Source organism: Notolepis coatsorum (assembly GCF_963971535.1).
Source record: "Notolepis coatsorum genome assembly, chromosome: 9".
NCBI classification, from domain to species: Eukaryota; Metazoa; Chordata; class Actinopteri; order Aulopiformes; family Paralepididae; genus Notolepis; species Notolepis coatsorum.
The window spans coordinates 132,418,244-132,433,545 of record NC_140173.1 but is presented as its reverse complement, the minus strand read 5'-3'; the positions used below and the strand labels follow the sequence as shown (position 1 = coordinate 132,433,545).

Sequence of the window (15,302 nt, the reverse complement as noted above, 5' to 3'; positions counted from 1 at the left end):
CAACTCCGTCCAAATGACTGAACGCATTAGTCCAAGTGTCTTAGTCAGTTCATTTTTTGTAGGTCCTGTGCGCGGTAGACGGATCCAAAATCTTCTTATTGCAATCCAAAAGCTTCGATAATCCAAATGTCCACGTCTTCAAGTTGGTGGCCCGATTTGAGAGAAGGTTAGCCTTATTCTGCTTTCTTGACAAAAATATGCAATCCACTGATTAGATCCATTTCGAGTTGATTTGGGTATAGTCCGACAAACGGCACAGAGCACAGCAGGGAGGCTTCAGGGAGGCAGTGTGAGGCAGCGATGGGAACGGCCTTGAGGCCTTAGGGAGAGAGGAAAGAAATGCGACTTGTCTCTGCGAGAGGTGGGAAGGAATCTCTCCCAAAACACACTTTTGGTAAATCAGAAGTTTTCAGCACCATGGAGAGTGCGATGTGCCATATATAGGCCATTTGAGGAATTTATATTTCTTCTGCACTGCCTTCTGACAAAGAGGATGTTTATAAAAACGCTTGGCATGTCAAAGAGAAATTAGCTTTGACTTGAATTTCACTCTTCCACGCTGCATCAAATTCTCTGGTCCGTTCACACACCGATCAGAGCACATCTTCAGCTGTATTCTCTCTCTCTCTCTCTCTCTCTCTCTCTCTCTCTCTCTCTCTCTCTCTCTCTCTCTCTCTCTCTTCTATACACTCTCTATCTCTCTCTCTCTCTCTCCACTCTAGGTGGCTCTGGTAAAGATGAGGTCTCATATCATGTCCTGTTCTAAGGTTCAGGAGCAGATAGCAAACTGCCCCAAGTTCGTCCCTGTGGTCCCAACCTCACAGCCCATCCCCAGGTATATACACACACACACACACACACACACACACACACACACACACACACACACACACACACACACACACACACACACACACACACACACACACACACACGCCAAGGATGTAACTTTTGAGTCTGGTTTTACTCTTATGGATCTCAGGGTTGTTGAGTTGGTGAAAAAAATCAACCACTTTACTTTTACTTTTATTACGGATCCCCATTAGTCATCACCGCAGCAACAACTAGTCTTCCTGGGGTCCACACACAACAAAACAGTACATACATAACATTATAGTAGCATACATTTAAAAATATATTCCAATATTCCTACATACAAATAATTCCAAATAGCATTACAGTACACAAACAGTATCAGAGTATCAGATCACAGAAAATACAATAAAAGGGATTAAACTCTCAGACAGTCAGTCATATCTTTACAGTGTACACTACAGTATCTGTGTTTTTCTTTAATGTAAACTAATTTATTTTTCTCTCAATGCTGTTTTCAAATTATTTGTAAAACTTATCTTACTGGTTATCTGTGTAAGATGTACTGGCAGTTTATTCCAATATGACATGGCTCTATATAACAGTTTTCTTTGCTGCATTGGTTTTTGGTAGTAGCACTGTGAAAGTTTCCCTACAGGCATGCCTAGTACCATACTTGTGTCGATCATGTGTACATGTTAGCTGTGAATACAAACAGATAGGTTCTCTTGAGATATATATATTCCTCATGAACAAGATCAGGCTGCAATCCAGTCTGTCTTCCACTTTCAACCACGACAGCTTGGTATGCACCCCCTCCACACTGTTTCTCATTGAGCAGTTCAGGGCCAGACGGGCCACTCTGTTCTGAGTGAGCTGGATCTTATTGAGCTCTTGTCTTGAGGCATTAGACCAGACAGCTGGACAGTAATCAAGGTGAGAAAGTACTAATGACTGTATCACTTGCTTCAATATCAGATCGGTTAGAAAATAACTCCACCTTCTGATAATTGAAATACCTCTGCTCATTTTGGCAACCACATTGGTGGTGTGAGTTGACCTTACTGTCATGCACTTGTCCTAATAAACTAGCCTACACTGTAGCACTCAACACTCTGATGAACATTGTTACTCAGCTGATAGAGTTGTGCCCTTCCTGATGACTTGTCGTACAGAACTTGTAAGTCGCTTTGGATAAAAACATCAGCTAAATGTAAATGTAAATGAGTGTTCCATCAAGTGTGACACCCAATAGTTTTGCCTCTCTAACTTGCTCAATAACTGTTCCGTCTAAAGATATACTTGCTTCACGTCTTTTCTTATAGCATGCTTGGATCCCAATATTAGACTCTTGGTTTTTGAGATGTTTAACTTCAGCCTGTTTTCAGACACCCAAGTGGACACTAAGTTCAATTCTCTCTGAAGGACTTCATTAAGCTCTTCTGTCTTGTCTGATGATGCATACATTGTAGTATCATCGGCGTACATAATCATACATGTATTTTCTAATACCCATGGCAAATCATTTGTAAAAATGCCGTAGAAGTGGGGCCCCAGGCAGCTTCCCTGTGGAATTCCACACTGTAGTGATTTAAAATGGGACAGGGTACCATTAAACACAACACATTGCTGTCTATTACATAGATAGCTTTTATCCAGTTAACAGCTGCAGTTCTGAATCCATATGCAGTTAGTTTGATGAGCAGCAACTCATGATCTATGAGGTCAAAAGCTGCACTGAAATCCAGTAGTACAGTGCCCACCATTCGCTTCCTGTCAATTTGTTGTAGCCAATCATCTGTTAATTGTGTTAAAGCTGTACATGTAGAATAGTCCTCCTTATATGCATGTTGGAATTGAGAATTGATACTGTTTTCTGAGAGGTAGTGCTGATTTTTTTTAAAACAACACCTTCCATGATTGTGCTTAAAACTGGCAAGATACTAATAGGTAGACTATTTGCTCCATTAAAAGGCTGTTTAGCATTTTTGGGAAGTGGAGTGACCTTAGCTATCTTCCACATTTGAGGAAAAACACCCTCACTTAGACATAAAAATATGACACAGTGGCTTTGCTACAATTCTGGCTACCAGCTGGAGCAGTTTACCATCTCTAAGTTATCATGACCACAAGGTTTATCACACTGTATGGACAAGAGAAGCTTTTCCACTTGCTCTAGATTTATATCCATAAAATAAAATTCAAATTATTTTGTATGCATAATATCCTGCTTAATTATTGATTCAGACAGCTTACCATCCACCGGCAACATTTGATTCCTTATCATCTCCACCTTATCAATAAAATAATCATTAAAATGATTACCGGTAGCTATATCTCGAGGTTTGGTGATAAATCCACCAGCTGCTTCTATAAATGAGGGCATGGTTTTCGTTTTATTCTTTCCCATGACCTCATTTAATTAAGGTTCTCCATAACTTTTTGCTGTCACCTTTAGTCTCTTCAAACTTGGATTTATAGTATTGTTTTTTCTTCTGTGTATTCATTTTGGTGACTTTGTTTATCAGAAAACGGTAGGCCTGCCAAATGTGCCAATCATCAGAGCTACCGGATGCAATGGCATCCTTTTTCAATTGATCCCTCTCTTTCATACAGCTTCTCAACTCCAAATCAAGCCAAGAGGCTTTAGTTGTTTTGACCGTTAATTTCCTCATAGGGGCGTGTTTGTCACAGATGGATGACGACAGTTTCATAAATAATTGTAAGGCATTCTCTGTACTTGTTAGTTCAGTCACATTATCCCATTGTATCTCATTCAAGTCTTCAACGAACACATTTTCATTGAAATTATTGTACATTCTCTTGTATATAACTTTAGGCCCAGCTTTTGGCACCTTAGTTTTCCTTGCTACTGCAATGATGTTATGATCACTAAAGCCTACTGGCACAGATACTACTTTTGAACACATCTCCACAGAGTTTGTGAAAATGTGAGCAATGCAAGTTGAAGATCTTCCTGTGCACCTGATGTTAACTCTGGTTGGTGGGCGGCTAGGTGGTGTAGTGGGAAAGGCGCTCGCCATCAACGCTGGAGACGCTGGGTTCGAGTCCAGCTCTCGGCGTTGCTATCAGCTTGGCTGGTCGTTCATACTAACACAATTGGCAGTGTTAGGGGTGGGAAAGCTGATGGGTGGGTCCTGGGCGTTGTGGACAGCGACCCCTACAGTTCGGTCGGGGCGCCTGCACAGCGAGGGTAGGATCTGGAGGGAGGTAGTGTGACCTTCCACACGTTACACTCTCCCGGTGAGAATCTGCGCTGCCAGGCTGGCTGCCGGCTGGCTGCACATGCGTCGGAGGAAAGCATGTGACAGTCTCCGGCCTCCCGGACCAACAGTAGGGGGGAGTGCGCAACAACCAGGAAGGGGGTTGGGAATTGGCATAACGACTAACAGTGGGATGGGAGAAAAATCGGAAAAAGGAGGGGGGGAAAAGATAATAAAAAAACTCTTGTTTTGTCTGTGATAGATTGCAAACATTGGCCACATCACTTAATTTCTTTTTTAATGTACATGTTTTGGAGAACCAGTCGAGGTCTCCAACTAAATATATTTCTCTGTCAATATCAGTGACTGTTTGTAGCATCTTGAAAAATATCTTCAAGGTACTGTATGTTTGAGCCCGGTGGTCTGTAGCAGCAGCCTATTAGAACTGGTTTAAGGTGAGGTAGATGAACCTGTAGCCATAGCATTTCCACACCAGGTGCACTTAGATCTATTCGTACTTTGACAGGTATATGTTCTTGAATATAAAAAGCAACACCTCCTCCATGCTTATTCCTATCAAGCCTCAGCCTGTATAAATTATACCCCTGTATTGCAACCTGATTGTCATCTATTGATGTGTCTAGATGTGTCTCTAGAGAGTGACCCCTCTGCACAAAAAAGGCAGTAAATTAGACCCAGGCAACTACCGCCCTGTTTCTATCCTTACCTCCATCTCGAAAGTCATGGAAAAAATTGTATACGAACAGGTCGAAAAATACCTTGCGGAAAAAAATCTAATCTACGAATTCCAATCTGGCTTCAGAACATCCCACTCCACTGACACATGCCTTCTCTATTTAAACGACCACATCAAACAAGAGGTGGACGCGGGCAAATACTGCGGCATGGTCATGCTGGACCTACAAAAGGCCTTCGACACTGTCAATCACACCATTCTGATTGACAAGCTAAAAGCAATTGGTTTTGATAGTCTATCAGTGAGCTGGATGCAATCCTACCTGGAGGGGAGAGAGCAGATGGTGGAGGTAAACGGTACCCTATCCCCCCCCCTCACAGTAAACTGTGGTGTTCCACAAGGAAGCATACTAGGTCCGCTACTGTTCCTAATTTATGCAAATGACATGTCGTCAGCTTGTGACTGCAACTTGTTCCTGTTTGCGGACGACTCAGCCCTGCTGGTCTCTGACAAGAACAAGTTACAGGTTGAAAAAACCCTCAGCTCAGAACTAGGCAAAATTTGCATATGGCTCGCTGATAACAAACTATCATTACACATGGGCAAAACAGAGTCCATTCTCTTCGGTTCAAATAACAAACTCAGCAAGACCGACGGCTTCTCAGTTACAGTGGGTGACAATATTGTCACAAGGAAAGAAGATATTACCTACCTGGGTTCCATCCTAGAGGCAAATCTTTCCTGTGACAAAATGGCATCCAATGTAATAAAAAAAGTCAACCAACGAACTCGATTCTTGTACCGGATCTCCTCACTGGTAAACAAGAATACCCTGAAGACTCTAGCAGGAGCACTCATTCAAGGGTACTACGACTATGCTTGCACCTCATGGTACCAAAGCACCTCAAAGGCGCTAAAAACAAAATTACAAACATCTCAAAACAAACTGGTCAGACTACTGCTTGACCTTACTCCTAGAACCCACCTCACCCCTGCCCACTTTGACAACCTAGGATGGCTTAGAGTAGACGACAGAGTACAGCAACTTGCAATGGGCCTGGTCTACAAGATACACTACACGACCAAGGTACCCATGTACATGACAAAATACTTCCCAAAGGTCAGTGAATACCACGATCACAACACCAGAGGGAGCTCCACAAATCATGTTAAACCCAGATTCGGCTCAAACAAGGGACTAAACACGTTTCGCAATTATGCCACATCAATGTGGAACGCCCTACCCAAAGCTGTAAAGGAATGTGAATCACTACCCACTTTCAAAAACACTCTCAAAAAACACCTAAGGGAGACTGCAACCCGAAACTGGCCCCTGTAAATGTCCGAACACAACCCCCTCCAATGTACAGTAAATTACCAAGTATGGTCTTGTCAATAATCCAATGTACAGTGTTGTTTGTACAGTTGTACAGTGTCCCCCACCCACCCCTCCTACCCAACCCCCCCCCCCCCCCCCCCACTCCTAACCAACCCCCCCCACCCACCCAACCACCTCCAATGTACAGCAGTCCCCCCCCACCCCCACCTACCCAATCCAATGTACAGTTTCCACGCCTAATGTATATACTCTTTTCTTTCTGGACTCTTTTTGTATCACAAACAGTACTGTAATTGCAAATCTGGTATGTCATAAATGTATAGATGGAGCAGTACTGTCTATCTGTATGTCATGTATGTCATATATGTTACGATGAATTGAAAATGGGGGACCCTGATGTAAACAAGACGAAAGTCTTTCTCTGGTCTGCATCCCCTTAACAATTGTATGTATTGAGCTGTACTGTACTGTACCCATTCTGCAATCTGTTAATAAAGTTTTCATTCATTCATTCATTCATTCATTCATTCATTCTCAGATAGGGCTGTAACATGTAAAGCATTTTCTGAAAGCATACATAATATTGCTTGCATTTAATTTTATATTTCATCTTTATTTCTTTAATAGAACTCCATCTATTTAACCAAGCGTATGATTGGTCAGAGCTAACACCAGTATTTAAACATGTTTAATCTGTAGTTTAATTTTCTTGCCCAATACACCACTGCCATATTCTTCGAGTGTATCTAAAAAAAGTGTCTTAAATCAAATCAAATTTATTTATAGGGCCCGACAACACACGTTAATGTCCCCATGGGCCGTACAGGTCTTCTTTAAACAAGTCAAGAAGACAACATAACAATAAGTCAAGAACAGAACAAGAACACCATAGGGTCCAAAAATTTTTTAGATTAATGCAAATAAATGAAAGAATGCAAGCACTCCCAGACATACCCCACGCGAAGGTAAGGAAAAACTCACTAAAACCTAACAATAGGGGAAAAAAGCTCCACAGGCAATGTGGAGGAGAGAAACCTTAGAAGGGCCGTTCAAGGGGGGATCTCCCTTCTTAGATGTCGGTGATAGTAGTGTTGCAGACGGACAGTTGGTAAGCATGCACTCATGTGTGTGGTGAAACACAGATGAGTGCATGCAATAGCAACTGTACATTTTGAAAAATTAAAGATAGAGCTAATAGCGATAGCAACTGAACATTTTGAAAGATTAAAGATAGAGTTGATAGCGGATCTATTTGAGGCACAGGGGCGGCGCAAGAGGGTCACGTCCTCCCCGTCTTAGTCACGGGACATTCAACACTCCGGTCGTTGCTCAGGGACAGCCGGAGACAGGGGGAAGGGGGGTGGCGCAGAGAGGGTCGCGAACTCCCCGACATCATCGCGGGACATCCGGCACTCCGGTCACCACTACGAGACCTCCGAAGACAGGGGGGCACGCAGAGGGGGTCGCAATCTCCCGGCCTTCGTCACGGGACGTCCAACACTCCGGTCAACACTCCAGGACAGCAAGTCATAGGAAGACAGGGAGACGGGACAGGCGTTAGACAGCTCATGAGATTGTAGTAGGCGGACATAGCAATAGATACAAGTGGTAGGCATATATGTGAATGGAGTAGATATATGAAGTAAGCGTATTATGTGAATAGAATAGAAGTACTTAACCCAGCAATGAAACCGCGTTGACTGTTAATCTGTTAACAGTCTGTTAATCAGTTGACAGGACCACGGACAGACGGCGGTGAATAACTGATCCAATGCCTCGGAGGTGCATGTAGAGCAGTCACTACAAGCTTGGCCAAGACCCCGAGGCATCCATCACCTTGGTCAGCGCCAGGAGACGGGTACTCAGAGAGAAGGGGGGGGGGGGGGGGACCTTATAAACCTGTTAAAGTCACTGCATTAGACTAAAATGTCATGCTGAGGTGCATTTATTTTCCTGAAAATGTGCTTTTTGTGCCTTAATACAGTCTCTAAAGAATTAAGAAAATGTATTCTTCCTCGGATACTGTATTACATAACAATGGCAACACTTTGTCTGAAAACAAGTGATTTTGGTGTGGTGTTTGATGTGCATTTGATGTGGTGTTTAAACATAATGTATTCACACAGATACTTGGTCAAATAAAGGTTAAAGGTGCACCAGATAGTTTTGAGAGGGGAAATAACCTCTGAAAAGTCTAAATAAAGTATGATATAATATTTGGTATTGAATACATAAAGTGTTACAAGAGAGAAACTGGAGCCCTGAATCACTGTTTGAAACTATAAATGATCTGTTTGGCTGTGGTGCGCCACCTTTAACATACAAAGAAGCTTCCTCTATGCGCAATGTTGGTTCACTTTGTTTCAAAGGGTGATTTTTTTTTTTTTGGCGGGGGGGATTTGTGTTGAGATTATAAACAAGCAAACAAGCATTACTTCTCAACCACCTGGTGCAGAACAAATAAATATATATATATATAAATGAAAGTACACACACACACAAAATGCATACTCTGTCATTGTGCCAAATAAAGGGGGTAAGGTAAACACTTCACGGGGGCGACAGTGGATCGGGATTCCCGCTCCTCCCGGGCAGCGTGTGTCCTTGAGCAAGACCCTTAACCCCCTAATTGCTCCCGATGAGCAGGTCGGCACCTTGCATGGTCGCCTCCGCCCGGCAATGTGAATGTGTGAGTGAATGGGTAAAATGTGAGGAACAAATTGTAAAGCGCTTTGGATAAAAGCGCTATATAACTGCACCATTTACCATTTTACCATTTACTTCACGCTCCACATTATCATGCATGCACTCACACACAAACAAACCGTTGCAGTAGAATTATAGAAATATGCTACCCATTAATTGTACAAACCATTTTTTATTTCTCCTTTGGTGTGTGCGTAGCAATATCCCCAACCGCTCTACGTTTGCGTGTCCATTCTGTGGAGCCAGACACTTGGACCAGCAGGAACTGGTCAAACACTCTATGGATAACCACCGTAATGACCTTAATAAAGTGGTAAGAGAATATTCTCTTCTCTTCTCGTCTGGTTAAGATTGTTGTGCCCTTATATTTGATCAGTTTTGCATGTACAACTGTGAAACATGGGAAGAGCTTTTATAGTCCAGCGAAAATCTGAAAGAAATGCAAGACTGCCATAATCCCTTTTGTGAATAATCAGTTATTCAGACATGACTGGTTGAGGGAAACGGGTGAAAGAAAAGTAGGACAGGGATGGACTTGACCGTGTGTGTGTGTGTGTGTGTTGCCAGGTGTGTCCAGTGTGTTCAGCCATGCCATGGGGAGATCCCAGCTATAAGAGCTCTAATTTCCTCCAACATCTACTCCACAGACACAAGTTCTCCTATGATACCTTTGTGGTGAGTATCTGTGCGTGTGTGTGTGGGGGCGTGTGTGTTTGTGGTATGGCACACTGTATGTGCATGCACTTAAAACGTATATTTCTGTCACTACTACGTACAAAATATGTTGCCGTTTGCATTCAGAGTATTTTATCGTGCATACAGAAATCATTCTCTACTTGTGTAAATTATTTCACTATAATACTGCATTCTTTTCTCTGGTTAGGCTGTCCAAAAGGGATGGCATGTCTGATGTGTGTGTGTGTTTAATGTGCTGTAAAACACTGGTATTGTCTGTAGTTAAGCTGTGGTAACCACCTCGAAGATGGCTAACATCTTTCTCGCTTTCTCCTGAATTTCACTTTTAATTACATAAAACAATATATATCTTTTAGCAGCCCATGTGATGGTGACTGTTGTATAAAAGCATTAAAGGAACACTGCAACATTTTGTGAAATTAGCTTATCGTCTTCTCCAGAGAGAGACAAGAAGATGGATACCAGTTTCCTCTCTGTGCGTTCAGTAGAAAGCTATCTGGCTGCACGTTAGCCTAGCTTAGCACAATGAATGGAAGCGGACATGGCCGGTTAGCCTAGGCATTGTCCAACTAACACCTCTCCCGAAGGCTAACCGGCCATGTTCGCTTCCATTCATTGTGCTAAGCTAGGCTAACATGCAGCCAGATAGCTTTCTACTGCCCATAATCACACTCACAGTACTAGGGGTGTAACGGTACACAGAAGCCACGGTTCGGTACGTACCTCGGTATTGCGGTCACGGTTCGGTACGATTTCGGTACAACAGGAAAAAAATATTTATAATTATTATTATATATTTATTATAATAATTATTATTAAATATAATAATATTCTATAGGCTTGCCGTAGTAGTCAGTGATACTGGTGTAATTCTGTGTTCAGGCATCCACGAGTAAATTAATTGTCTACTGCACCTTTAACAACAACTTAGTTTCAGTTTCACTTATAGAGTGGATTTAACTTCACGTGAAGCCGAGACTGAAGAATACTCGAATACTAGCGAACAGATGACATGTTACACAACAATGGCAGACGATTATCAATATTTTGGATTTAAACAGTAGCAGGCAGCAGCAACTGGAGAGGAGCTCAGATGATCTGGTGGTATGTTGTGCTTTTATTTTTTCTCCGATCAGCTGTGAGACTCCGCGGTCCGCCGGAAAAGGTTGACGTGTGTGTCTTTTGGTTAACATTATTGGGCGAACAAGAAAACTAAATAAAACTGCTAAATTGTAATGACCCTGCTGTGTTAAACATTTAATTAATTCATCATTGTTTTGTTTTAGGGACAAATAGGCTGTAGTAAACAGGAGAAGAGGAGGGGAGAGCCGAGTGCAGATGTCAGTGCGCGCTGTTGTTAATTCTGTCCGCTTGTCATCTGAGACGTATTCGGCGTATATGGCTGGATGTACCGCACCGTGACGGCCGTAACGTAAATTCACGGGACGAATACACGTACCGTTACACCCCTACACAGTACATAAGAACACCCTCCCACTCCAGCTGTTATCACTATAACATGGTTTGGCTTTGCTAATGGCTGGCTTGTCTGTTATTCCAGGATTACAGCATTGATGAGGAGGCAGCGCTGCGGGCAGCACTAGCTTTGTCCCTGGCTGAGAACTGATTCAGTAGTTCTACTACCACCCACCACCCTGGCTGAGAACTGATTCAGTAGTTCTACTACCACCCACCACCACCCTGGCTGAGAACTGATTCAGTAGTTCTACTACCACCCACCACCACCCTGGCTGAGAACTGATTCAGTAGTTCTACTACCCACCACCACCCTGGCTGAGAGCTGATTCAGTAGTTCAGACCAGATCCTGCAATTACCGGTCTGCCTCATCACATGGAACCATTATGAGACCAAACCACACCCAAAACAGAACATTACCTATTACTCTGACCTACTGTATTCTGCCCAGCTCTACACAACCACTACCCCATGCTAAAGAGTGCAGAAATAGATGAGAGGACTACAATGCGAATGAAGAGGCAGGCGGGTCTGGCACTCTCCACTGGCATAGAATCACTAGTAGTTACTTAGTAATGGCCATGGAGCAGGATTGTGGAGCCCATGAGAGACTGCCACTGGGAACTGCAATGTCCAAACTACAGCTCTGATTACAGGATCAGTATGTCTGCAAGCCATGATCAACACGATTCAGCTCTCCCCTGCTCCACCCTGCTTTGCTGTGTTCTACCCTGCTGTTGTGTTCTACCCTGCTGTGTTCTACCCTGTTGTGTTCTACCCTGCTGTACCCTGCTCTGTTGTGTTCTACCCTGCTCTGTTGTGTTCTACCCTGAGGAATGAGGAAACACCCTCTCCAGGTCATGAATCAAACTCACCTTATCAAGAGAGAGGTGCTTCAGGGTGGAACTCCGCCATCATTGAGGGAAGCAACATCCATTTTTCATGAGTTGGAAATGCAATCAGCTGGTGCGTTGAAACAAACCCACCTAATCAGAATTCATTCAGAATTCATCAGGAAGGAAGAGGATCAACCAGTAAGAACGATTTTGAGTGAAGATTGACAGCTGCACAGCACAGCCCATGGAACACAACAGCATGAAATACTATTATTTCCATGGAAACATTATTGTCTTTTTGACCAACAAAAAAACAACAACAATGTGCTGATTGTACGTGAGGAAATGGGTTGTTTCTACTGGTCCCTGGAGGTCTACTTTAGATTACAAGTTTGTTCCTTTGGTCCCTCCTTGCTTCCTTGTCTTCTTGTCTCCCTCCCCTAATGCTAGTAATAAGAGATTAGATTCCAGGGCAGCGTTCAATACATTTTCAATTCAATGAATTCAGGAAATGGATTTTTAGAAATTCAAATACACAGAACTTGCCCGACCTGTTGATAATGGAGAAAGATTACTCCATCATTGGTTTCTGTGTAAATGATGAAGGAACTGAATTTGAATGAAACTGACCCTGGCTCTGCTTTGATGAATGGGAACACAAGGACTACGAAGGAGTCTTCTCTCCTCCAATGAAGAAAGAGAAAACTCCTGGGATGGGAATAATGACCTCAGTTGATCTGAGTTTGATTGGATGAGTCTGCATGGGCTGCATCCTGCTCTAGGCATGACCAGTAGAGCACGGAATGAGCGAAGGATGGATCACAGCCCACGCATACTCCACAATACCAAACATTTTACAACAGACATTATCGCTGCTTTCACAGTCCACCAAAAACAAAGCAAACCGATTTCTTTTTAAATACTTTTTGGAATACTTCCACTCGTCACATTTTTTTTCCTACAGCATTCACCAATATTGATTAAAAAAAGAAGAATCTACAGAATGGACGAAACTATTGGACTGAGTTCAACCTCCCTTTCCTGCGTATCCAACTTTACTACAAGGAATATTTTTTATGATGCATCTGTCACGATAAAAGGAATAAAATAAATCTATATTTTTGGAAAATAAATATGGTGCGTTAATAACAAATATAAACTCTTAGGTATTTTAAAGCCAGTTTATTGTCTTGGTAAAGCTCCCTGGAGAGGGACTGGACTGCTGCCACAGTGCAGAAACAAAGAAACATGGGATGTGGTGTAATACACCGTTACGGACAGTAGAGGGCAGATCTGTTTCAGAAGTGATGGGAAAGTACCATAGTAAAAACCCAACAGTACGACCACACACACAAAGTCTGCTAATTGTCAGTTCTATTTTCTAATTTGACTGGAAGCACACACATTATACTAGTATGGTGACCTTTGATCTGAATCTGAAGAACAGGGTTTTCCAGAGAGTAAAGAAGCCTTTAGCTCTGGTCCCCGTGGTGATGGATCAGATGTTTTTTGTGTTTTGTCATAACAACTTTTCCACAGAAGAATGCATTGATCATTTTGCACTTTAATTCATTCAAAGACTCTTTGAAGAATGGTAGGACTTTTGTTCCAATTATTTAGTTTTGTAAGTCCAATGACTTGGCATATACATTTCATGGTAGATGAAAACATTAGTGACTGTTTTTGTGTATAAAAAAAAATATAAGTTGAGAATCATCTCGGTATTGTTAAAATAATGTCTTAGGTTAAAAAGTAAAAGACCAGTTTGTGACAAATGCGTTGTACATTCTTTTTAGTTTTTTACTAGAAAAACCTGGTTTGTGAACAGAAAATATACTCTTAACTTTGATTAGGGGCATCTTCCAGTCTATATTTCTCTCATCCTACATGTTAGTCACCTGAAGTTCAGTGTCCTTAAACATGGAATAAAAGAGGACCTACTGATATGATGTATATTCTTCACACAGGTTTTGTTCATTCAGTCTGCCAGACCATCCTAGTGCAACAAGCCTCCCCATTAGCTTCATCCTCAGGTATAGATATTTTACTAACTCATTAGCCCCTTTTCAGATATTCTTAGTCCTGGCTAGTGGGACTAACCAGATTATGAATGGTGTTATGATGCCAGCCAGATAACCCTGCCAGGCCTAAAACCCCTAAAGGGATAGTCCACATTTTTTATTTATTTTTTAACGCTTTCTGATTCATCACAAACTGCACAGGGAATAATTTCATGCCAAAAGCATTCTCTTGTTATCACTGACCCGTCCTCTTGTTATCACTGACCCATCCTCTTGTTATCACTGACCGACCTGTCCTCTTGTTATCACTAACCTGTCCTCTTGTTATCACTGACCTGTCCTCTTGTTATCACTGACCGACCTGTCCTCTTGTTATCACTGACCTGTCCTCTTGTTATCACTGACGACCTGTCCTCTTGTTATCACTGACCTGTCTTGTTATCACTGACCTGTTCTCTTATCACTGACCCGTCCTCTTCCTATCACTGACCCGTCCTCTTGTTATCACTGACCTGTCCTCTTGTTATCACTGACCTGTTTTCTTATCACTGACCCGTCCTCTTCCTATCACTGACCCGTCCTCTTGTTATCACTGACGTGTCCTCTTCATCACATCACAACATGCATTTCATTTTTTGCTGTTTATGGTTTACTATGACTTTTTTTTTTATACTTGTGCTATGCGAATAAGGCTATTTTGTAAATGTGTGTAAGGTTTTGTTTGGAACAGCATTCATATAACCGCTGTACCATAATTCATAGATTCACAATAATGTATTGCTGTTGTTTTCCATCATGCTGTATTTATTTGCTCCTTTTTAACTGTTGAGTATGGAAGATGTCCCCTTGAAATGTAAAAAACTAAATTCTCTCTCGCTCTCTCTTTTTTGTACTGTTGCACCCATACATCATTATTTCATTGCGCATCACACAGATCGCTGCACTGCATGCACAGATTATCCACTAGGAGGGGATCGGTGAATGACAATTCAACACAATTGACCATAATCGCATGCCGACCATTTTGCTCTTATGTCATGCTCGGGTTGGGATTTATTTCCACCCCTTTTGGAAAGAAATCCCAACCTGAGCATGATGACATAAGATCAAAATGGCCACCGTGTGAATATGGTCAACGCTCAAGCTCCCAAGTAGTCTACTGTCTGAAGTAGATGAAGCAGACGGCGTGTTTGAGTCTAGCAGCTCTCCACTACTTTACGGTCGCAGACAAGTAGACACACATACACACCAAGTGGGCTGTAATGGTCCAAGCATCCCATTGTTTGTGTTGAAGAAACGGCACCTGAATTTGCCTGAAAACAGTGGTGTGTGTGAGAGAGAGAGACACCAGGACAACATTTTTACTGAATTTTTATGGACAATAAAACTGTATTGGGAACCACTGCAGTTGAAATGGAACTGATGAGGACATTATAATTTAAAGTCATGGGACATTCTAATGGAACCTTTTCTATGCAGGAGATTCATATTCT

General features: G+C 42.3%; 1 protein-coding gene across 1 annotated transcript in view; it reads left to right on the top strand.

Annotated features, from left to right (window-relative positions):
* The window catches only part of rnf166 (ring finger protein 166), a 36,108-nt gene extending 21,511 nt beyond the window's left edge, over positions 1–14,597 (top strand). The window contains exons 3-6 of the mRNA XM_084322128.1: positions 723–835; positions 8,978–9,092; positions 9,347–9,454; positions 11,037–14,597. Of these exons, the coding sequence (XP_084178254.1) occupies positions 723–835; positions 8,978–9,092; positions 9,347–9,454; positions 11,037–11,102 (402 nt within the window). The 3' untranslated portion in view covers positions 11,103–14,597. The remainder of the gene's footprint in view (positions 1–722; positions 836–8,977; positions 9,093–9,346; positions 9,455–11,036) is intronic.
* Positions 14,598–15,302: the final 705 nt, after the last annotated feature.